At 44.3% G+C, this 23,906-nt stretch overlaps 2 protein-coding genes and 1 long non-coding RNA gene across 8 annotated transcripts in view; 2 read left to right on the forward strand and 1 right to left on the reverse strand.

Annotated features, from left to right (window-relative positions):
• GRB2 (growth factor receptor bound protein 2) overlaps window positions 1-6,198 on the reverse strand; it is a 53,714-nt gene extending 47,516 nt beyond the window's left edge. Inside the window, exons 1-2 of the mRNA XM_075044518.1 lie at window positions 6,045-6,198; window positions 488-728 (exon numbers count right to left, since the gene is read on the reverse strand). Of these exons, the coding sequence (XP_074900619.1) occupies window positions 488-565 (78 nt within the window). The 5' untranslated portion in view covers window positions 566-728; window positions 6,045-6,198. The remainder of the gene's footprint in view (window positions 1-487; window positions 729-6,044) is intronic.
• A 152-nt stretch (window positions 6,199-6,350) lies between these two features.
• LOC142038773 (uncharacterized) lies at window positions 6,351-10,253 on the forward strand. The gene is made up of 3 exons (XR_012652693.1): window positions 6,351-6,579; window positions 7,215-7,335; window positions 9,224-10,253. It is a non-coding gene; the product is annotated as an uncharacterized LOC142038773 (long non-coding RNA).
• A 5,703-nt stretch (window positions 10,254-15,956) lies between these two features.
• TMEM94 (transmembrane protein 94) overlaps window positions 15,957-23,906 on the forward strand; it is a 51,656-nt gene continuing 43,706 nt past the window's right edge. For 2 of the 6 annotated variants that reach the window (XR_012652694.1, XM_075044525.1), the window contains exons 1-2: window positions 16,011-16,100; window positions 22,008-22,124. The gene's annotated coding sequence lies outside the window, so the exon portion shown is untranslated. Of the gene's footprint in view, window positions 16,101-21,426; window positions 21,487-22,007; window positions 22,125-23,906 lie in introns of those variants that run through there. The other 4 variants (XM_075044528.1, XM_075044529.1, XM_075044526.1 and 1 more) reach the window with 4 other exon arrangements.

The following is a 23,906-nucleotide window of genomic DNA, read 5'->3' on the forward strand; positions in this document are numbered from 1 at the left end:
GAAGATAAAACTCAGCACCAATACTTGACAGCCTGATGCTAAAAGATTATCTACTGAGAAATAATCTAATCACTGTTCTTTGATACTGGAATCCTTGGCAGGAGGCAAAGGAAAGGAATATCAAATTGATCTTGATTACTTTAAGGGGTTTCCTCTCCTAGAGGGGAATTCAGCGCAGAGATTACCTCGTACTTCTGCTTATTTGCTACCACATTTACGACTTAAGTTTTCAAATATTCCAGTCTCAGAAGAAAGAAATGAGAGACTTTGGGATGCACGCTTAACACAGAAACGAAACAGCCTCTCCTGCTCTTAAAGAGGTCAGACTGGGATTGAGGAAATCTTGATGTACCCTGTTAAAAGGAGATGGCGTTCTCTGGGGACGCAAGAGAGGGTCAGGTCTGACGGACAGGAAGAGGCTCCGGAGAGAAGCTGAAAAGCCCAGGGCCAGAGAGGGAACACTCCCGGGCCCTTACCCGCCACTTACCTTAAGGATATCCCCCCGTTTGAAGCTCAGCTCGTCATCCGCGGTGGCTTTGAAGTCGTACTTGGCGATGGCTTCCATGCTGGGGCTGCCGCGCACGGCGGTGCGGGCGGTGGGAAGGAAGCGCTCCCCGAAGCCTCCGCTCCTCCCGCGGCGGCTGCCGGCTCAGCCCTCCCGCGGCCCGGCTCCGTCCGAGACGCCGGCCCCGTCTCTCACATACAGGGAGGCCGGGGGACGATCCGCCCTAGGGGAGGGGGAGGAGGAGGAAGAGACGGGCCATTAGGGGAAGTGGCACGGATCGATGGCCGGGGCCGCGCCCAGAGCCGCTCCCTCCGCCCGGCGCGGCGCGGCCGCCGCTTCCTCCCGCCGCCGCTCGCCCAGGCCCGGCTCGCCCGAGTGACACGTCCCGCGGCCAATGGCCGCCCCGCCGGCCCCCGGGGGGGCGGGAGGCGGCACCGCGGCCGGCACCGGCCCGCCGGGAGGAGCGGCCCGCCGGGACGAGCGGCCCGCCCCGCGGCAGCCGCCGGTCCTCGCCCCGGGGCGGCGGCGGCGGCAGCGCCCGGTCGCCCGCGGCGGAGCCGGGCAGGCAGGGCCCGCCGCCGGCTCCGCTTCACCGCCCCGCGCAGGCTGCCTAGCCCCGGGAGGGCAGGTCCTCCCCTCTCCCGCCTGGCAGCGGGACCGCCTCTCACGGGAAGCCACCCGCTCCTCGCGTTTTTAATTACGGCGAGACGTCAGAGGCGGGAGGACACGGCGAGGTTAGCCCTACCGACGGGCGCCGGCGGAGAGGAGCGGGGCCGGGCCGAGCGGCAGGGCGCTGCCCGCCCTCAGCACCGCCAGGGCCGGACATCTCGGCTGGCGGGACACGAAACTAAACCCCGCCAGCGCCAGCCCACGGTGGGGACAGGCGGCCGTGAAAGGGCGATGCACTCCTCTGCCCCACAGGCTGCACTGGGAAAGACGCCGCTTACACCAGTAATTAGGGTTTTTTTCCAGGCATACAGCTCCTATCAATTTAAATATAGCAAGTCAGACAAAGCAGAGAATACTTCTGTGCATCCTCTGGAAGAGGACTTTCTTGGGAATTGAAATGCCCACCAAAAAGCGTCCTAAAATAATACTGCATAGAGACAAAAGTTTGGGCTCACTCTAACGTAAAAGCAACCATCCTGAAATTCCAGCGTCTTGAGCAGCAGAACACATTAAAAAAATCTTCATAAGCACAGCATGAAAATCAGCAAGTTTGCATATCTCTTACAGGCCCAGAGAAGAAATCACATCAGACCTGGCAAGGCACATAGAGACACACTGAAACTGTTGAAAAGGGTTAAATCTTGATCTCAGGTTAGAATAGGAAGGATTTAATCTAACTCCAACCACATTTGACAGCAGAGAAGGTAAGGGATCAGAAAAGAAGTCAAGTAAGGTAAATTAAAAACCATCACGAATACCCTTCTGAAGAACCAGCAGAGAGCTGGTACTTGTCAATGACAATTCAAGACAGAAGAGATCTGACAAACACCAGCGAACCCACGCACCTGCTAATTCAGTCTCTGTGGTTATGGCCCAGAAAGAGCCCGGCTATATGCAAAGGCAGCAGATGGCAATAGTATTTTCCCATTTCGAAGAAAAACCTGCCTTACATAAATGCAGTTCCAGCAATTAACATGCTTATATTCCATGAGTCCCATGTTTGCCCAACCTTCAGCTCCCCATAAAGAATAATGAAGCTCCAGGCAAACACCCAAACTGAGATTTCTATCACAGGGAAACTGGTAGAATGAGAAGAGGTATTTAGAGGATTTATCTTGATCAAAAAAGACCAGCTTAGTGAAGTCCCCACGTGGACAGGGCTCGCAGTTTTCTTCGGTACTCCTACACAGCACTACTGAAACGTCAGTAAGACTGACAAAGCTGTCAACAGCCACGAAGATCACAACTGAAAAACCTGCCTATGCTACTGCAGCTATTGGAAATAAATATACTGGATCCCAGCTTTGACCAACACACATAATTAAAACCAAAAGTGTATCATCTTAGCTACATTTTGATGATTCTAAAATACATAATTTTAGTTTCAATGCCGATGAAAAAGCATCTGTCTTTCTGAAGTCAGTCTTCCACACCATACTAGTATACTCATACAAACAGCAACAGTAACTTCCCTTTGCCGGGAACATTCTCCCTTTGCCTGCCTCTATTGTGTTTGGTTCACCATCTCCTCGTCTTTCTAACCTGGTCTCTTTGTTGTTTTTTTTTTTAAACTGATGGTATTTATAATTTTCTGCTATTATAGCAATATTAAGGAGCAACACGAATGATTGCATATGAAGCAATGGAAAATGCAAATATTTGTTCAAGCATACTGTCTACATGTCCTGTACCTTTCATGGTAAATATCATCGGTTTCTATTCCTTCTTAAAGGATAAATATTACTGGCAGCAACATTTTGATAGCACAATGCCCCATTTGAAGATGCGTATCATTCACTGTATGGGCACGCAAACACCATCGACTAAGGGAACACTGCTTGAAAACCCTAAGTTCCAAACCTAAGAACCTAACAGCAAGTTGCACAACTTAAAGAATATGTTAGCAGCTAAAGACACATTTAAAGAAAGAAATTACTGCCAATTGATAAATGTTCCTTTCTTCGGCATACACAAGTATTACTACCTAGTACTGCATTAGCATCTAAGAATGTTTTTTTTAACTGAAGGAGTTAATACACAACTTTCTTAGAGAAACTCATGCAGCATTTCCAAGAACTATACTGGCATTTCCCTGAGCTTAGCAATAGTACAACATTGGGAAATTTTCCAGCACAGTTCAAGATGAAAGAGATTCATCACGCAATTTTCTTTAAACATGCATTCGTATTACTACCACCATCGTATATACTGTCAGCATATAAAGGAGCAATGTTTCTAGCTAATGATACTAACAACAGCTGCAGCGTAGAACAAAAGTTTAACCATCATGACCCTAGGCAAAAGTATAGCTGAAGTTTAGGCATGGAAGTTACACGTAAGTTAGGGAAAAGCTTTGAAAAGCATTAAACCCAGATACTTACACAGCAAATGTCAGAAAAGGTAAACTTGGAACATCAGTTCCCTTAAAGTCACTTAGAAAGCATTTGCTGTTCACTAATCTTATTAAATAAGTTCTTATAGACAGTCAGCCACATAATTACTAAAATACAGACAAACCAACTGCACAACAAGGGAGAAAATAAGGTTACTGGGGAAGTAGCTTGTGCTAGGTCTCTGCCCACTGAGAGCACATCTGTAGGTATTTGCTTTAGGCAGACACCACCAAAACAGGACACGCTGCAAATACTATAATGCACCCCAGCTCCACAGACTTCAAATGGAATAAGATAGGTACAAATGAATAACAGTCAAAATATGGACACAATGAATACACATTACAAGAATTATCAGATGATCTTACCAGAGAAATGACTAAGATTTCTCAGAATATCAATATGTTTTTCACCTTACTGTGATTTGGGGCAAGATACTTCTCTTGCTCTTAAATCTGGGAGGGGTGAGAGGAAGAAAAGACAGCAGATGCAGCTAACAGTAAGTTCTTATTAGCAATACAGTGCTGCAGCTCAGAATGGAATATAAGTAAGTAATTATAAATACAAAGCTCCCTGTCATAGCCAACAGGAAACAATTCTCATGTTCTTTTCAATACATATTTCAAAAAACACCCAGGCAAAGGTAGGGTTTTTATACTGCTCTTACAAACAGCATTTTTTCTAGCAAGTGAGAGCTTTCTCATTGTTCACTTTCCACTCTTTTACTGTTCTTCTGCAAAGTGATATGGGCAGGAATAGAAGAACAGACACTTTAGAAAAGCCAAAGCGAGGGAAGAAAGAAGATACATTCAGTGGAAGATTTTGCAAAGAATCATATCCTAAGCTTCATCAGCTGTTATAGGACAAAACATTACTGAGGGTGGTGGAAAGAAAAATGTGTGCATACATCATCTGGAAGACATGCAGAAATGTTAAGTGTCAGGCTCTAGACAAAAGAATAGAAAGAAAAAAATCATGAGGGCAGAGCACTAATTCAAATTAGCCAAATAAGGAAGTATAACATAATAAACGAATGAGGTAAAATATAAATTAAATTATCAACATATAAAAACCAGAACATTCAGGGTCATAAATGATACTCATTACCTACTAGCTTAATACCTTTCAACTTCCTTAAGCACGTCTTGTCAGAGAACAACTCAAGATATCACTTACAAAACTAAGCTATAGCACAAAGCACAGATAATATTTATCAGGTCAAATCATTTTATCAGGTAATAGAAAACTTCACCTCTGCCAAAATTTATCTATTGCCACTTTTTTTTTTCTTATTTTAAACTGTACAAAGCAGCTTTAAATTTTACAAGCTTACCTGACATTACGAAATACTTAAAACACTACATGACTTATTTATCATAAGAGATGGTAATAATTGAAAGATCTTTTTTTTGGCACAAATTCTCAATATCCAAAGTTTGCACAGAAATGGATTACAAACACCATCACTGTGTTTGAAGAAGATTAACCATCTGTGACCCTTCAAATGTTGGCTCTTGACCACAGGCATTTAGTAATTTTTAAAACAAGGAATGAACTTCCCTGAACACTGTATTTATCTATGAATTGCTCTCCCAGTTATTAACTGTGCTACAGAATACTTTTCTCTTTAGGTTATAAAAGAGATGCCTGAGTCAGATGTTGTGGGAGTTAACAAGACTGCATCCTTGTCTTCTACAGATTATTTGAAACTACATTAGCAAGTTAAACCTTATGCCACAAAACCAACACTGAATGTCAAGCAGGAAGCTCAGAAGAGAAAGAAGAGGCTAAGAGAAAAACGTCTTTCGCTATCACAGAAATTCACGTTTGAAGCGTGACCCAAAAGGTCTTTGGAGAAAGAAAAGTATGGATGTTAACCTGCCTACAGGGTATTCGCAACCTTTTAACCTTTGGAAGCGGCCTGAAGTTACAGAACTCTTCGGGGAATATTAAAAATCAGCCCCAAGAACTACCACCAGCCAACACTCCACAGACGTACGGCAAAGGGGAACGTGACCCAAGACCAAAACCCGTCCGGGGGAGCCGAGTGCGGGCAGCTGTACGGAGAGCTAGGGAATCTCGCCTGGCAGATAACGCCTCTACAGCCCAGCACCTTATTCCAACCCCCACCCGCCCCGCGGCCAGCCCCGCTCCGCACAGCCCGCACCCCCGAGAAGCGCCCAGCGCCCCAGGAAGGCCGGGGCCCGCCGGGACGCAGGCCCGCAGCCCCGGGACAGCGCTGAGGAGAGACTCCCGGGGAGGACGGCGGGGAGAGGCGGAACACCCCTGGGGCCCAGGCCGCGGCACCGGGGGACGCCCGCCGCCGCCGGGGTTTCGGCGTGTCCCGGTGGCCAGGGGAGCCGGGGCCCCGCCGGGAAGGGCCTTCCCCGCGCCGCACCGGGGCGCGGGCTGGGCAAGGGACGGGGGAGGTCGGCGGCCCGCCGCCCGCCCTCCATACACACCCCCCCTTGACTCACCGCGCAGCGCTGGGGGGCGCCGCCCCGCCCGAGGGTCCTCGCCGCCTGCCCGGCCTCACGCGGCCCGGCCGCCCCTCCAGCGCCGCCTCGGCTGCCGCTACGGCCCCGTCCCGCGGCCCCCCCCCCGCCCGCCGCGCCGCCGCCTGCTCCGCCGCCGCCGTTCCCGCAGCAACTCTCGCGAGAGCGGCCCTGTCAGCCGCCCTTCGCGACCGCGCCCCGCCCACCGCGGGAGAAGCGCCTGCGCGCTCGCCTCCCCGCGCGGAGGGCGGGCACTCCTTGCGCATGCGCAGCGGCAGCCGCGGGGAAAGCGGGACGCTCGGGCCGGGGCTACCGGGCCCGCGGTCGCCGGGCAGTTGCCCCGAGGCCGGTCCGCCCCGGGCACCGCGCTCCACGGCCGGCCTCGCCGCGGGGTTTGCGTAGAAGCGAGCGGGGAGAGGCAGCAGCGGAGGAACCGAGCCCTCCCGAGCGTCGCAGCAGGACGGGCCGTGCAACATTGAGACTATTAATCCCCCGGGGGAGGAGGCCATGAGTACAGGTATCCGGAGGTGAAACCACTCAGGGTTTGTGCAAAGTATTTGCGTAATTTACCCGTGGCTCCGCTTGTCTGTAAGACAGGGCAGCCTACCACATCATGGAGCTAGCAAGGAGAAATTAATTCAGCAGCTACCTGTAGCTACCAGGGAAAACTCCACGCCAGCATTAAAGCCGAGCTTGTCCACGCAGCGCTTCAGCGGGCACTGAGGGGTGTGGAACCGATCACCAACCTCTGAGAGCAAAGAATACAGCTGGTAGAGCCATTACTTGACAACTAACATCCCTTCCAAGCACTGATTAAAGAACCCATGCTGCAGGAAAAAAAACACAACGGTGTGATCACACATTGCAATTAAAATACGCACAGAGGGCAAAATTCAGATTGCATAGGCGACTAATTCCAGGGTTTAACTATATGACCCTCCTAACATTCTTTTAGCTTGAAAAGACTCTTAATTACAACATACAGTAAAACAGTTGCTTAGGTAAACAATTCCTCGATAAAGCCACGGAATAAAAAAAGTTTTCCACTGGCTCTGGAGAGGAAAGATAGTTTCTGAACTAGAGGCTTTCTACAACATACTCCACTACCCAGAAAGGATGAGCCAACTATAGGGGTTACTTTTTTTTTTATAGGTTGCTCCCCACTCTCCCACCTCCCAAAAGATGCTGAGATTGGGAACGTGGGGTCTAAGCACAGCATGTACCACAGTATCAAGACATAGGATGCAGAGTTCACATCTGGGCTTATGTAAAGGTAGGATTATTCTGGACCAAGGTCTGGGTTCAAGACCACATCTAATTTAGGCATAGATAACTGATATTTTGTTCTATGAGAGATGCATATTTTTAGCCTCCAATTAAGCCCACTTTCTTTTTTTAAGTAAACCACCACACTGGTTGATCTCCCCAGCTGTACTCTGCAGGGGGGTGTCATGGTTTCATCCATACCAAGATTAGAATAACATCAGAATATATACTGCTACCTCATACAATTTGGCTTACAAACCATGTTCAGCAAACATTGCCTGCTGACATTCTCATTCTAAATGCTTAAGCAGCTTGATAAAGATTCCCAAGAGGTTATTTTTGGATGAAATTTGTGGTTTAAACCCTTAGCAAGATAATTTTCTCCTCCTAATAGCATTGTACTTCAGGGCTTTTAAAATATTCCCAGATTTGGGTGTTGGGGGAAGGTATGAATTCTCCCAATACTTCACTCAAAAATTGGAAAGGGTGGAGAAAAAGAGCTATAGGAGTTGAGGATGTTACAAATGTTGCAGATGTTCTTTCTGAAGACGCAGAAGTGATTCATCTAGGATGACACAAAGATTGATGAAATCAGAGCTAGATTCCAAGATCCCTCAAGTCCCCAGTACTTGTTGCCAGAACAGGCTTACAGAATCTCTGGTTTCATGTATGACCTCAAATTGAAGATTTAGAAGTTCTTAGTAAGCCTTCTATAAGTTAAATAACATCTTCTCAGAAAAGTTATAGCAGCTACTTTTAGCTGGACTTGAAAAGCCAGATATGGCTAACAGCTGCTAGTTGAATGATAGCTACATTAAGAGGCTGCAGCTGCCTGACTTTAAAAGGGCAGTCCTAGAAAATCAAACAAGCAACAAATTTTAGAAATAGCAGAGATCAAAGTGTTATAGAAAGATATTCCTGATAAAGGAGTTGCTGAGATATAGTTACTTGCAAATCAATTAATGTAGAATGTTCCCCCAGCTTGCAAACAAGTTAATGCTTTAGAAAAATACATAACTTATTGTTCAAATACAGTGCAGCTTCACTACAGCAAAAGCTGAAATCCTGGCATAGCTGTAAGCAAGGGTGAAAAAGGCAACAGAGACATTGTTTTGCTAGAGGATCAATTTCAAATGTTTTTTTGTAGTCTAGGAATAGCTTGAATTTTCTATGACAGTTTGTGGTGATAAAATATAATCTAAGATTAGCTCTAAGTATTTTAAGAAGTACTAAGGGTAAGAAAAAATCTTGGTGTCTGGCATTTCTTTTGGATACCTTTTTAAACTTCTCAGAGCAGTCTGGGGAAATAAATTCATGGGTTTTGCTATGAATAGATCAGAAGCATATCTGTTAAAAAGTGTTAGTGCTGTGTAAGCAGCCTCTCAAGGTTTAAAATTGCTGCTTGAAATATTCATATTAATTCCATGTTACTGACTAAAGACAATAGTTACTGATGACAAAGTTTAACATTAGTAACAGCAGTTACATTAGTGTAAACGTTACTGAAGACAAACCATAGTAATAATACATGCCTTATCTTGACACTGTCTTTAAACTATACTCCATTAACATCTGTGTCCTTGCAATGGAATCTAATTATTGTGGAAACTTTTATATTATTAGGACTCAGAATTCCTACTGTATATCATCTAAAGATTCACTTTTTCTACTGTTGTCACAGCAAATGCATGAACTTGGTGTATGTTGTTATAACATACTGCTTCTCCAGTTAAGCAACTCTGGCATGTATTAAGAGATACTATGTACATGTTCCTAATTTTTTTGTCACCATCTTCGTGCTACTGTATGCAGTAAATGTACTTCCTTGTAGGGCTGATGCAAGAAACTAAATGCTAACCAGGAAGATATTCTCAACTGTTTCTTTTCATTCAAAGGAATAAAGAAGTGACCTCTCACTCCCACTTGCTGAGAGCATCAACACACACAGCTTCAAAGGTGGTTTTGAAAACTAAGCGTCAGAGCTTAAATTGGAGCCCAGGGGCCTCTGCCTCAAACAAAAGAGCAACTAGGAACTATTGGGAGAGCTATTGAACTTCGAGAGGGTTCATAGTCAGAAAATATTTGCTCTAGCTTTGATTCATATCTGTTCTCTCTATTGGCAAACATGAGTTAAAAGCTTGTGAACTGACACAGTAATGAAAGAATGAGCTAGTGTGGTCTCCTATGTTCTGCATGCATTGTGAGCAAATTTAACTACAGCAAAATCTTTGTGGTGATAATGCAAGACACAAAGAGCCCAGAAAGCGATGACATCTCAGGTGGAGCAGAGGCTGCAACAAGAAGAATCCAAGTCTGAGTGGAGAACAAAAGTGATCGTTAATTTGTAGATGTTAACATGATGCAAAGCTTTGAGGCCAAATTCTTTAAGGCTTCTAATCAATCAAGAGGAAAAATCTAACATCTGAGTACTTTGGATACTCTCAGTATCAAAGATAAAACAGGATGGGTGTAATTCCCTTGAGCATGAGTAGGAACTGCTTGGTGGTTGCTGGAATCTGATGTCACATCCCAGCTCTAACAGAAGGAACCTCTGGCCTTGAGTAAGCCCTTGCTTCATCAGCACTGGTGTTTCACAGGCAGATCGCCTTCTTGACAAACTTCTGAAAATGTAAGCAATTTCTTTACAACAATGTGGCTTAACCCTACATTCCACGTGCTTCAGCCTCTATGTCTGCTGAACCACAGGCTGAGGAAGCTTTCCTGCTAGAGCTCTCCAAGATATCTCACTGCATCCTTTCTGTAGTTTTCATATTTGTTCCTAAGCCCATTCTCCCCAGACATGAGAATCTGCGATCATCATGAACTACAACACACAACTGCCAATTTAAGAATTTTGTATATGTTGCAATTTTTTTTTTAAATGGCATCTGGCACAATAATTGTAATAAAATACACTGCTAATATGCATCTTTCTTCCTCTGACGCACTTCCTCATTTCAAAGAATTGTTGTGATCTAGGTTTTTTGTTTTGTTTTTTTTTTTTAAGCAAACCACTGACTGGCTCAACATATCTGAAGGTGCTCAAAATTTCACATTGTGATTCTAGATTATATTGCTGCAGTTCACATAGCATAATACTATATGTGTTATCCGAGTTGTATATAAGCAGCCTGATGTACGAACCAAGACAGAAAGCTTCCTCCCCTAGAAAACAATTCAAACAATCTGCTATGGGGAATGTAGAATAGATGTAGATAACTCAAGATAGCCCTGATCAATTTTCTTGGAAGCTGAAAATTTAATGCCATAAGACTGTTCTGACAGCTGTAGGGGAGCTGACTTGCTATATACCTCTGTCTGAGATGCGCAGGAATAAAGCGGGTGCGGCAAACAGGGGAATGCCAAGAATGTAGGCACAGCAAGGAGGGAATGCTGGGAATGGGGCTGTTGATATGTGTTGCATGAACATTACCTTCTTGTCTCTTTCTTCTCACATAAACCCATGTTGGCCTCAGTGTAGTAATCAAGCCAGGGACATTAGGCATAAAATCCAAACCTGTTCTATTTACTAGGTATTTGAGTCTGTCTTGGAGTGGAAGTTTCTTCACCAAACATGCCTGATGGAACAAAAGAGCAATGACCTGCTCTAGGAAGATACTAAATACCTTGAGAAAACCTAGCATCTAGGTGCTAGTCTTAGTCAGGCCACATGCAACAGACCTGCAGATACTACTTACAGATAGAAAAGGCAACAAATCCCTTTTATTCATAATTAAGTGTTAAAATGGTCACCAAACAAGCTTGGCCATTGATGGAGTCTACAAGACTTAACTGGTATTATTAGAGTTTCTCTGAAACCTTAATTCAAGATCTAGGTTTCCAGTCTAGATACAGGATTTCCCCACATGCCTGTATCGGGAACATTGTGCGACAGTACTAATTAGAGAATCAGACAGCAAAGCTAAGGAAAAAACCTGTCCAAGCATGTTTTCTGTGTCTGTTCTTTAGAGAGCGGGATAGTGAATGGTTTGGGTCACTACTGTATATTGACTACCTAGTTTCATTTTAGTTTGCAGCTTTGTTAGTGATAAAGGCAACAATATCAAAGGGATAATAGATGTATACACATATACACAATATAAATATCCATATTCTGCAAACAGGGGAACAGAGGCATAGACGGCTTGCCCGAAGCCATACAATAAACTAACACCACAATGTTCAACAGCAGTAGGAACAGAATTCATAGTTCTTGACTTCTGAGCCTTCCTGTAACCATCATCCAGCTCTCCCTGTTCAGAAACCCTCCTAATGCTCTGCTCTGGCTTTCTCACACACATATTGAAATGTTATCACAACTGTCTGTTTGCGTGAATCTGTCCAAGTGCAGTAAGTAAGTGTTGGTGCTTGTGACCCAGACAGAACAGCTGATCTGCCCAAACAGCTTCACAATTCTACTCATTACAGATCTCAAGAGCACTTGTGAAGCAGCTTAATCACCATGTGAGACAAACACATGGTGATTAAGACTTTTATAGACCAGGAGACAAGAAGTTAGCTTAGCCTCAAAACTAGCAGAAAAAGAGTCCAAAACAAAAACACCCATGAGTCTTACAGTAAAGCTAAGTGAGCTAGGAAGAATGTAATAAAAGCAGATTCTCTTCCGTACCACATGTGTTTCTATGGTCACAGAGAAGAAAGAACAAGATTGTTATAAAAATGACTATGTAGGAAATATTGCTCTACCTGGGACCTGTAATAGCCATTGCTGACATTAAGAAATTAAACAGTAAAACGAGTTGGCTGGGGTCACCCAGAGCAGCTTAAGCTCTGAAAGAAATCTGTAAAAGGGAACCAGATCCAACTATAGTGTGCCATCTCCCTTTCTTCAGTACAAAAGGGCTTCTGCTTTCTTCCTACTCCCAATTCAGTCATCTGTCATTTTCAAGACAGCTTGGAATTGTCAGTTCAATTACCTTTCAGTTTGGAGAAAAACAAAGCAGATGCTGTTTATTACTAAAAGGCAGAATCTCTCTCTTTTGAGGAATATATCGTCTCATTTTTTATAATTAGACATTGAACTATGTGCATCTCCCTTATTTATTAAACAATACACAGGAGCTGGGAAGTAATACCATTCAGCTAAAATGAAATACTATCGTCCCTTCAGCTTTGGGAGGTGTTGGTCAACTCAACTATTGCTTTTAATTTTTAACTCAGACAGCTTTTGTATCAATCTTCCCCTTTTAATTCCTCTTATCACTACACACATATTAGAAATATGGTCAGTTCCTAGAATCTGTCATGAAATGTGCAAAAGGGTGGGGGAATCAGACATACAGCAATTGCCTTTTCTAAACAATACAAAATTTTCTCACCAATTAAATTAATTTTTTTAATTATTTTGCACTACTGTTCAGAAATGCTACTCATCAAATACTGATTAAAATGCAACTTCAACATCTGGCCAGAGAGCTTAACTAAAAAAAAAGGCAAAGAAAGATTTTTTTTGCATACAATACCTGCTTTAAAGTGGTCCTACTCAAATTTTCATGTCTGCTCTACCCGCAGCAGCACACTGATGAGGACTGACTGAAAGGCACATGCAGGGAGGTCAAATAGTTCCTGTGGATCTGTCAGGCACTGCAAGCCATTCAGAGGCGGAAGCTTACTGCAAACTGAGCCATGTCTCTGCCCATATGTTGTGGTCCCAAGAGGAGACAGTATATCCCTGCGCTGAAGACATGGTGAGCATGAAATTAAGCTTTTTTAGGCTATACACATAGGTTTGCAGTAGCTGTTTCATTTCTATAAACTCACTTCCTACCAAAATTATATAGGAGGCCTTTACAGTTAAACAATTCCAAGAAGTACAAGGATGTGGGAAAAAAAGCACCCAAGGAATAGTTTTAATAGCTATTTTGAAGCAAGTATGAGAAGTGATCTTAATTTGCAGGCAAAATTAACTGATCTGAGCTTTCTATACCAGAATATTACATTACTATAAACATCCAGAAGTAACATTATCTTGTTTGCCTTTAGACCATTCGTTCACAATTCCGTAATATTAAATAGAGAGGATGATGACTTAACATGAGACAGAGCACTTTCTTGTAGAACAGGTCTTTACACCAAAGCCCTCAGATCCAAAAATCATACCAGTTTAGTGCCTCTTGAATACTTCACAGCATTTGCCTTTTGAGTTTTCCCTTTGTCATCTAGTACCAGAATATATGGGAAAAGTGCTCTCTGGATACCTGTCCTATTTCTGAATCTATAGCAACACTGTCCAATTCAAGGGTGTTTCTACTCTTCCAACCATCCTTGTAATACTGCATTTTAATAATGTTTTTCACTTAACCTCAACACACTCTACAAGCACTAGGTCCCTAAATCACTCTGAGGTGAACAATTAGATCAGATTTACCAAGGAGGAAATAAAGGCACAAATAGGTTAAAGGTCCAGTCTATCAGCCCCTATAACTGCACGTCTCATTGACAGAAATTCTATATACAGCATACTTGTGAGTGAAAACAGGTTTTGTTAGTGGCTTGTTCGAGACCCACAGGGAATCAGTGTCAGAGGCAAAATAATCCAGACTCCGGATCTCTGTTCAAGATGTATCTTTACTATGACCTTTTATTTAAAGCCTTCTACTAATTAAGTAGATTTTTTTGGGGGTGGAACAATCTAAAGAGGAACTAACAAGATGCTCGTGCAGCACTAAGCACAACTCATGATCTTATGTTATTACAATTCCAGTAACACATTTATCCTCTTCCCCTTCCTGTTCTGTCTCTAAATTACACCATAAAATTCCCCAGACCTGCCATTTTATTTCCTTCTAAGATACCAAAAACACTTGCAGTGTCACACAAGTGTATTATAGTTGTGGGAGGTTTTTTTAACTGATTATAGGCAATTGTTCTGGGTAACAAGCAGCACAGGAAAATCAGGAGTTTTGTGGCCTTCACTCACCTCACTAAAATTTAGATTGCATTTAAAAGAGCTTGTCATGGTTTAACCTCAGCCAGCAACTAGGCACCATGCAGCCTCTCAATCACTCCTTCCCCCTACCAGTGGGATGGGGGAAAGAATCGGGGGAAAAAAGTAAAACTCAGGGGTTGATATAAGAATGATTTAATAACTAAAGTAAACCAAAATATAATACTAACAACAACAATAATAAAATGTAATAATAATAGTAATGAAAAGGATTATAATAAAATAAAAAACCAAATGCAACACGAGAAAAAACATGTGATGCACAATGCGATTGCTCACCACCTGCTGACCAATGCCCGAGCAGCGATTGGCCCCTCCCGGCCAACTCCCCCCAGTTGATACACTGTGCATGACATTCTATGGCATGGGATATCCCTTTGGCTAGTTCGGGTCAGCTGTCCTAGCCATGCTTCTTCCCAGCTTCTTGTGCACCTGCTTACTGGCAGAGCCTGGGAAGCTGGAAAATCCCTAACTTAGGATAAGTGCTACTTAGCAACAACTAAAACATCAGTGTGTTATCAACACTATTCTCACACTAAATCCGAAACACAGCACTGTAACAGCTACTAGGAAGAAAATTAACTCTATCCCAGCTGAAACCAGGACACCACATTTGTAGAACTCCTGCACTCTCTATGTATTTAGACACTGTGAAAGTAGACTGTATCAAGTACACTCCCAAACTACTACATTCTCATCCAAAACTGCATCTGCAGGGAAAACAATGCAGAGCTTAAGTTCTTTGTACAATTTATTGCCATAAAATTGCAAACAACTGCACCAGGCTTTGGCATCTGTAGTTTAGCACACTAATGAACATCAGTTTTGTAAAGAAAAATCTCACATGGGAACTGTTGCATCACAACCTGGGATAATACAAGCCCTGCAATGAATTACAGGAACATGAAAGGAATTCTAACTAAGGGACACACATCTTTTCAATTTAGCCAATCCACTATGAATTCAGAAGACAACCCCCAAATCTCTGTACACAGAGGCACAAAAGTGGCCATCTCTGCCTCCCACCTCTGATTTCCTTTTCAGATTCTGCAGCGGCTTAGATTTCTCGTTACGTTACCACCTTGGTACATTTGTGCGCTCGTTCCCACCATGTGCATCTGACACCCAGCGCGTGCATTCACCTCACAGCTCCTCCGAGACTTCCAGGCAGTTGGTTACTCTACGGCAAAAGCGTTTTTTCAGAGGGAGATCTGCAGGTGTCACCCTCCCCTTGCAGAGGCACAGCCCTGGCAAAGCGACATCCCTTCTCCCTCATCCCCCCTCGACTGGGGCACCCACCGCGGCCTGCCTTTGCCAAGGAGCTGGAGCCTTAGGCCACAGGGCGCTCCTGGGCTCCCTCCGTTCCCTCGCGCGTTCCCTTCACCCCCGAGTCACTTCACTGCCCCTCAGCACCGTCCCTCGGACGGCATCCCGGCAGCCGCGGGGCCAGGGGGATCGCCGTTCTGCCGGCCGTCCCCCTCAGCGCTGCCGCCGGGGCAGAGCAGCCGCTCCTCAGGGCGCGCAGCCCGCTCCGGCTCCCCTCAGGGTTAGCCCCGACCTGCCGCCAGGGCGGATGCTCGGCTTCGCGCGCCACCCCGGCCAAGCCAATCACCGCGCGGCGTACGGGCGGCCGCGCGGGATCTCACCAACCAGACACCGGCTTCTTGAGGCCGCCCCGAAGCGCCACCGCGGGTCCCCAGCGCCGTGGCGTCCCGCTTGCCAGTGACCCTGATGGCGGCCCCGGCGGCGCGGGGGGAGGCCCGGCGGGCGAGCGGCTCCCCCGCCGAGACTGCCCGGCGCGGCTGGTGAGTACGGGCCGAGCGGCGGCGGCGGGGCGCGGCCGGGCTCCGTCCCGTCGGGGAGCGGGGCCGGGAAGGGCCCGCCGCTCCCTCGGCGGGGGTCCCCACCTCGGCTGGAGGCGGCCCGCCATGGCGGGGGAGGCCCGAGGCAGAGCCGGCGGCGGTCCCGCCGCGCTGCCCTCCATCCCTCGGGCCGGGGCTCCCGCGCAGCACCATTCCCCTCACACACCCTCCCTTGGCACCTCGCCGGACTGTTACCTAGCGGTTTATGAGGGAGAGGAGATAAAAAGACACCCCCCCCACCCCCCAAAAGGCGCTCCCACACGTGTTAGCGGCTCAGCGCACCCAGCGGGGCTTCTCCCACGGCTGAGGGACAGACTCCGCCTCGCAGCGCCGCGGAGCATCCCCCGCCGGACACCGGCCTCGGCGGTTCCCTCAGCCCCAAGCGAGGCGGGGGGTTAGGGTGTCCCCAGACCGAGCCCCCGGCAGCGCAGACCAAAGCACGGTGCACCCACAGCTGTGGGTGCGCTTGGTGCGGCTCCAGGTTTGTACGCTGAGTAAGGTTTTTGGGGATAGTCCCAAATTCTGACTAAAAGGCCTTCACAAGTTTGCCTAGATCCCTTACGAGCCTGAATAGCAGCCTCGACTCAGCCAGTTGTTCCATTGTGCTTTACTCCTGCTCCTACCTCATCACGGTCTTTTGATCAGCAGAAGTTCACAGCGTACTTCATTTTGCCTCAGACGTCCACTTGTTTTATTTCCAAAAGCTGTGATCCACATAGTTCTTGGAGTACATTACCACTGTTTGTCCATTGTTCGGGAGCTTTCTCCTGTCAGGATAACACAGGCCATTACTGATTATAGAAAAGGCCTAAAAATCCCAGTTGAAAATCCTATTACGTAAAGCACAAGAATTTTGTCTTAGATGATACTATCTACCCAGAAGATAGCTAAAGAATAAGGGAAAACCCAGACAGGAGCAGATAGTCTTATAGCTACACATTTAAGAGTCACTGAGTTTTCACAGGACACCTTGTGCCACAGAAGAGTTTAAGTTAGACTTACCAGTCTTAAAAGTTACCAAGATAGCAGCAGATGAGCATAAGCACCCATCTGTCTTCCTGAGGCAGCTACCAAGTAGTACCTATTTTCACATTTTCTGAGAAAAGGAAGCTGCTATGGCATGCTTCTCTAAAACCATATTATTTCCCCCAGCAATTGTGGAATAAGGTTCCTAGTTGAACAGACAGCTCATACATGATGAGATACAATGGTATAGTAATGCACGATCTCTATGAAACACTTTAGGTTCCTTAGAAATGCAAGTTTCTATATAAACAAACTGTTACTTAACAGCTGCTGTACTGCATTAAACTACAGGGCTTGCTCAAATATAGCAAAATTTGAATAACCTAGCAAGCAAGCTCAATTTACTTTCTAAGAAGCCTGCTTAGTACAGGCATGCATATAAATAGCTACACTATGCTGGTTTTATGCAAGATATCTTTTGTTCTTTAGAAGAGTGCTTTATATTTCTTTGTTGTCTTTTACTCAAGCATATCAAAACACTTTACTTAATATTCTTCTTAACCATGACCTTTTAAATAAACACATTGCCAACATTTTTTATCTGACGAGAAGATTAAGATATTAGTGCTTTTAGCCTGGGTCACAAAACAAATCAATATTACTACTGTAAGTAGAACCAAGAAAACAAACCTTCTTTCTCTAATCTTCATATTAGAGCTCTAACTGTTTAAATCTCTATCTTTGAGGCCACCCTTGCTTCTGTTAGAGTCCTTCCCAAACTGACCACTAGAAGCCACAGCAAGTACTCCAGACACCAAGCTACTCCAAGCAGAAAAAAACAACCCTGAAAAAGGGGTGGGTGTGAGGGTTTATATACACCTGTGGCTGGGTGGGACTGGCCAGGAGCAGGGCCGGGGCCATGGGCGATTGGCCACAAGACAAATCCTTCTGTAAGGTTGGCCAAAAAAAGTCCTGCCAGGGCTTGGGCAGTATTGTCCTGTGCCTAGGCCTCCACGGAGCAGGATTTGCTTTCGGTTGGTTGGGTTAACATCTGTGATGTATGGGATGATTTGTACACTAAGTAGGGCACTTTGGATTTCTGTCTGGAAAACTCTTGAGTGAATAGTGGAGAGAAGTTCTTAAGCAGCTGCAGAGAGCTCCTCTGTTTTCCTTTCACAGTAGGGTGAGCCAGCTCACTGCCCTATTTCTAGACACAGTTCATCATACAAATGTTCATCATAAAACTTTCATGGAGCTGTTTGTGAGAATAGCAAAATATACAATCTACTGAACTAATCAGTGTCTTTTCTACATAAGGGCTGTGCTTTGTTTTGAATGAATGTATGAGCTTGATCCTGTTAATGGCCTTCAGGTGCTGGGCCTGCTTTGGGGAACTCCCAGAAGACACCCTTAAATATCTCCAAATGGCAAACACTAATATAAGAGGGTTTTTTGCCTGGCTTTACTATAAACTATGCATAGAACACTCTTATTTATAAACTGGAATTAAGAGAAAAAGCTGCACTTTTATCTGTGAGTCAGTGTACGTCAGCAAAAATTGATTTGTTAGAAGGTCCTATAAATACAGCACAGGCTTTTTGATTTATTTTGAGCTGCTGCCTTTTTGTGGTTTTCTAGCATTTCAGGGTGTTTTTTTTAAAATAGAGGTGATTATACAATCCTGGTTGCCATAATAACCAATATCATGATGACGAATGACAGCTGTCACTTTTGCAGTGAATTCTTCCATAAATTTTGTGTAAAATGTTTTAGTTGTCACTCAAGGCATCGTGCCACAAAGAAGATGATGTCTCATTGCTCTACAGAAGCTGGAGGGGCCCTTACAACTTTCAGAATTGTGCCTTTTGTTGCATTTTTAGCTTTGATCCAGACTGTACATATGCTCTGTCTTTCTGTGGCAGGCTTAGAGTACCTGAAGCAGAGAAGATAAAGCAATCCTTTAATTCCCAAACACTCGTTTTTTGTTTTTAACCAAGTAAAGAAAAATTAACACAACAAAGACCTTTCAGATTTACTATAACTTAATTTGAAACATTATCAGCCTCTGTGGAAACAGTAAGGTAGACTAAACTAGTTTGATCATTCTTTTGATCATATCCGTCAATCACTTCTCAACTCACCAGAACAAAATTAAGATGAAAATAAATGCGTTCTTTCGATTGTGTAGCATCTTGTTTTACCAATCTTAATCTTGCAAGTAAACTGATGGTCTGACTCTTACAAGTGTGCCAAAGCTATTTCCTACTCCCTTTCTCCCTCCTTGTTGCCTAGCTTTCATTTTAAGACACCACTGTCCTTTGAAACAAGTCTAATGTGCAAGTACTGTGCTGAAGAAAGAAGGAAGGAGTCAGACATATTTTTTATTGGAAAACTCTCTGCAAGTAAGGTTTAAACAAAAAGTAATTTCACCTCCAAAAGGCACACTTGTCACGTGGAAGACAAACTTTAAATTAAATTTAATCCTATTCCTGATTCAAGGTAGAATAGATCTCTCTCTAATTCCTGTCATTTAGCAAGGGAAGAGGAGCCTGTGTGAAATCAACTCTGGATTCTTCACAGCCATGCACAAATGAGATATTTGACCACTACTGAGTTGATAATACTTAGCACATATACAACACTAATTCAGAAGATCTCACTTACTTTACAGATACTAATAAATTTACTTCCTGATCTCTCTCTGAAGCAGATATGCATATCCCTATCTAAAATCTAGGGTTATTGAGGCAGAGAATGTTTAGCTGGCCCAAATTTTGACAAGTTTTTTCACAAGCGGATACTGAAGCCAAGAAGTGTGGCTGCCAGCTCCCTTGCTGTAATTATTCTGTGCTCTCAGTGGGTTTCAAAGCAATTGACAGTATCACTTGATGCACCTTTGGAAGCCCATATATCAGTAAATGTGCCCATGTTGCAAATTATCAGGCAGGCATCAGCTACTCACGAGTAGGAAGACCGTATGGTTCTGCTGATATCAAAACAATCAGCTCTAATCTAAGCCATTTTCTCCAAGGCAGCTGCTTTTTTTGGTTGTTATCTGTTCCCCCGTGTTTCTATTCTTGGTGACAGATCAGGCTTCTGTTCTTGAGGAATTCGCTTTTGGCAGCAAGAAATGTTCAGACTCCCCATCATTTTTTATAGACTAATCTATGTTGGGAATTTTCAGTAAATAACATGAAAGCATCAGTGATTGAACACTTTAGGGAGACCATTATCATTAGGTTGATTTATTTTTCTCCCTAAAGACTTGCAGCTTCTGAAACACATTTTTCTTTCCAAGTCTATAGGTTGTATAGTTATCTGATCTTTCTGTTTGCTAGTTGTTTTATAAGTTCTCTACGTAATGTATCATGCTGTATAGTTTCTTATTAAATTTCAACACTGATATCTCATAATGGTGTTGTGAGGTTTGGTTAAGTTGTCATGATTTGAAATCCTTGGATTTCAAAGGAGGATCTGAAAGCACAGTGTTTGTTACCTATATGCTGGCTGCATGACTGTTATTCCAAAGGTAATCAGGTAAACAAAAGTTTGAATAGACCCTTGTAAAGTTCTGCTTCTTCTGTTCAGAAAGATGTTTCAGGCACTTGTTGATGCTCAGATCAAGCTACAAGACTTACTCTTTGCTCAGGGCACTTCAAAACAGAAAAAAGTTTGGTGTGATGGGAATGTATTTTTCAGATTTGAAAAGGACTGGGTATCAGATACATATGGCAACCCAAGCACTGAACTCATTCATTCTTATAAATATAAAATAAAGATATTGTAATGTGCATTGCAGACTGGTCCACATAGCTATGGGCTGACTATTGGTTGAGTTCAGCATACAGCATTTCCAGAAAGTTAGCTTGCTGTTAGTGATATATGCATTGGATTGAGTTATTTGGTGGACCCTACGTTGGGTTTTACTATACCTAATGATTTGGAAGTATTTCTCAGGCTGGATGCAGCATGATGACACTTGAATGCCACATCCAGCCATTTCCAAGTTTCATGGACTGCACTAGGCATGAGAATGCTGAGGAGGATAGAGTGTGCTGGGAAAGTGAAAGGGGTAAACTGGCTGCACTTTGAGCCTCTGGTGTCTGAGCAGAGCAACCACAGCTTCGGGCATCTCTGATTGTCTGTAGCCGAATACTTTGACACCTACTAACATGTTCCAGCAAAGCAGTCCCACCTCATTTCTGTCCTGCTGTCTGGCAGAGTTTAACATGTTGACAGCATGAGTGACTAATTGCCTGGGCAGAGAGAAGAGAGATAAGAACAGGGAGGACAGAGGAAGGCAGATACTCTAGTGTGGAAGAAATAGTAGTGCACAAAACTCCTAGGATGGGTCCAGAGTGTGGTGAGTCCCTGCTGTTGGGTAGGGGTGATGGAGAGACATGTCTGGTGGTGGGAATTACAGGAATCCCTGAAACAGAAGAGTCTGGGAGGGGAACACCCAAGGACCTTGTGGGGGATGGCATGGATGGATGCACAACTGCAGATCTGCATGTTGCCTATAGAATTAATGAACTGCTTCAGCTTTGTTTTGTGAAGTCATTTTCTGAGTGTTTGCAAGACCTCTGTAATGCATAAGAGGTTTTTAGTTGGTATGACATAATTCTTGCAATATTCTTGCAGACTTTTTATTTTGATAAACTATGCATTTGAAAGAAAGCACACAAATCACATTTGGCTCTAGTGCCAATCATGGTGCAGAAATTGGGGGAGTATGGTTTATCATTGTAGCCTGTCTTTGCTTTTGGCTTCAGTTATCCTCTCCTAACCTATCTAGGATTAGCTGTGTTTGGAATTCTTGGTTCTAAATGAAAACCCTTTTTAAACTTTGAAAAATGAAACATTCTGCTTGTTTTGTATATCCAGATTGGCACAGGAAGGACTTGGCTTCTTGCTTTCTCTCTGTGAAATGTCTACTATCTAACCATTGTTGGCATCTTAAATTGGGGATGTGACAGAAACTGAACTGCTTCTGGATTTCAGGTTAGTTTGTTCAAATTTTGGAGAAGCCCTGAGCATGTACTATGATGAAGCAGTGCTGCATGCCCCACTGATTACTTTTACAAGCTCTTGTTATATTGTTCATTATAACAGCTTTTGAATTTCTCTGGGTAGGGAATATTCACTCTTTCCAACCAGTCTTTCATCTTTTTAACACCCTTGTTGTGTATCCTGCTTCCTAGCATGGAAGGACTTCAGGGTGGTGTTCCTAAGCATGTGGATGGTGTGCCTTGAACTTTAAGGAATGGCATGTTTTGCGTTCAGGATCACATTTCAGTTTGCTGCCTAAAACAAAATGTCACTCAGGGCAGTGCAGCAAATCCTGCCTCCTGCCCAGCTGCCTCCCTGCATGGCCCCCTGCCCTCCAGCCAGAGCCACCCACCACTGCTAATGATACGGGCTCCATGGGATTAGCACAAACAGTCCAGGATGTTTTTTCTTGTTCTGCTTTTGTGACTTTGGCTTCCCAGTTAGCCAGTTGTGTCATGGATAATTATGCTTTTGAAGTCCAGATCCAGAGAGAAATTCAGGCGCTTAACTTTTATTTGAATGAGTGAGACAACAGTGCATAAATCCTTCAGTAGATCTACTAATAAATCTTCTGTCGGAGGGGAGTCAAGAAAAAAAAGAATCATGGATCTATTTCTTAGCCCTTTTATTGTTAGTGACCATTTTCTCCTTAAAATCATCTTCTCTTGCCTTCCCTTATATTGAAGTCACTCTCAAGTTAAAGGCAAGATATTAAGGCTCTAAGCTGCTGTGTGCAAGCCTACAAAAGTATGTTTTCCCCCTTCCCACTCCCAGCCCTGTTTGTCAGCTTCGCTCCAGTAACTGTCTGATCCTCTCTTTGCAATTGCTAATTGGCCTGGCAGGGATACGAAGTGACTGGAAATAGCTTCATTCCCTTGGTGTGTGCACATTGACAAGGGTCACAGAACAGAAAAGCAGGGCAGAGTCCAGACTTGTGGCTCATGCCAGCCAGCCGGCAGCCAAAAAAATGGTACTTGCAGGTGCTGGTTGCTGGACTGCAAGCAGTTCTTTGATAACCAGCAGTCTGAATACTGAATGCTGGCTGCTTCCCAGAACACAGGTGCAGGACTTGCCTGCATAAGAGGAAATACTGACATCTAACTCTTCAGCATGGGGCAGTAGTGGTTTTCTCAGTAAGCTTTGGATGCCTCATTTTCCTTGAAATGATGTAGCATCATGGAGAGTAGTGCCATAGGTGACTGCCACAAGGATGGGACCTCCAGAATCCTTCTTTGAAGAAGGCAGTATGGTATATAGCAGGGTAGTAAATCCCAGCTGGCAAAAGCCAGTCCTGTTGTATCTAGGAAGTGTGTGGGCGTTTGGATTGATTTGCAGATCTAGTTGTTTCCTTGTTTGTTTGGATTTACGAGAAGTATATGTCCAAGCCCTGAGTTTGTGTGTGATATTAAAAAATAGAACCAAGAGTTACTAACCAACAAAAAGACTTTCCCAGACCAATCATAGCATGATCTTATAATACCTCATTGTGTTTATATGTAAGAGAATCCTCTGGAGCAATGAACACAAATCCTTTGTTTTGAGCAGAAAAGGCATTTTGCGTATGTGGAAGAAGAACAAGTTTATGCCATGGGAGATCAAGGGGGAGATAGGCTAGAAGGATGTGAGTTCCAGAGCTGCTTCCTACCTCAATTCTGTTACAGTCCCAGTTTTGCTAAAAAGGAAAAAAAAAAAAGTCCTAGTTCCCTGATAATCTGGAATTGTTTTTATGACTTC

The sequence above is a fragment of the Buteo buteo genome, chromosome 13 (assembly GCF_964188355.1).
Source record: "Buteo buteo chromosome 13, bButBut1.hap1.1, whole genome shotgun sequence".
NCBI lineage: Eukaryota > Metazoa > Chordata > Aves > Accipitriformes > Accipitridae > Buteo > Buteo buteo.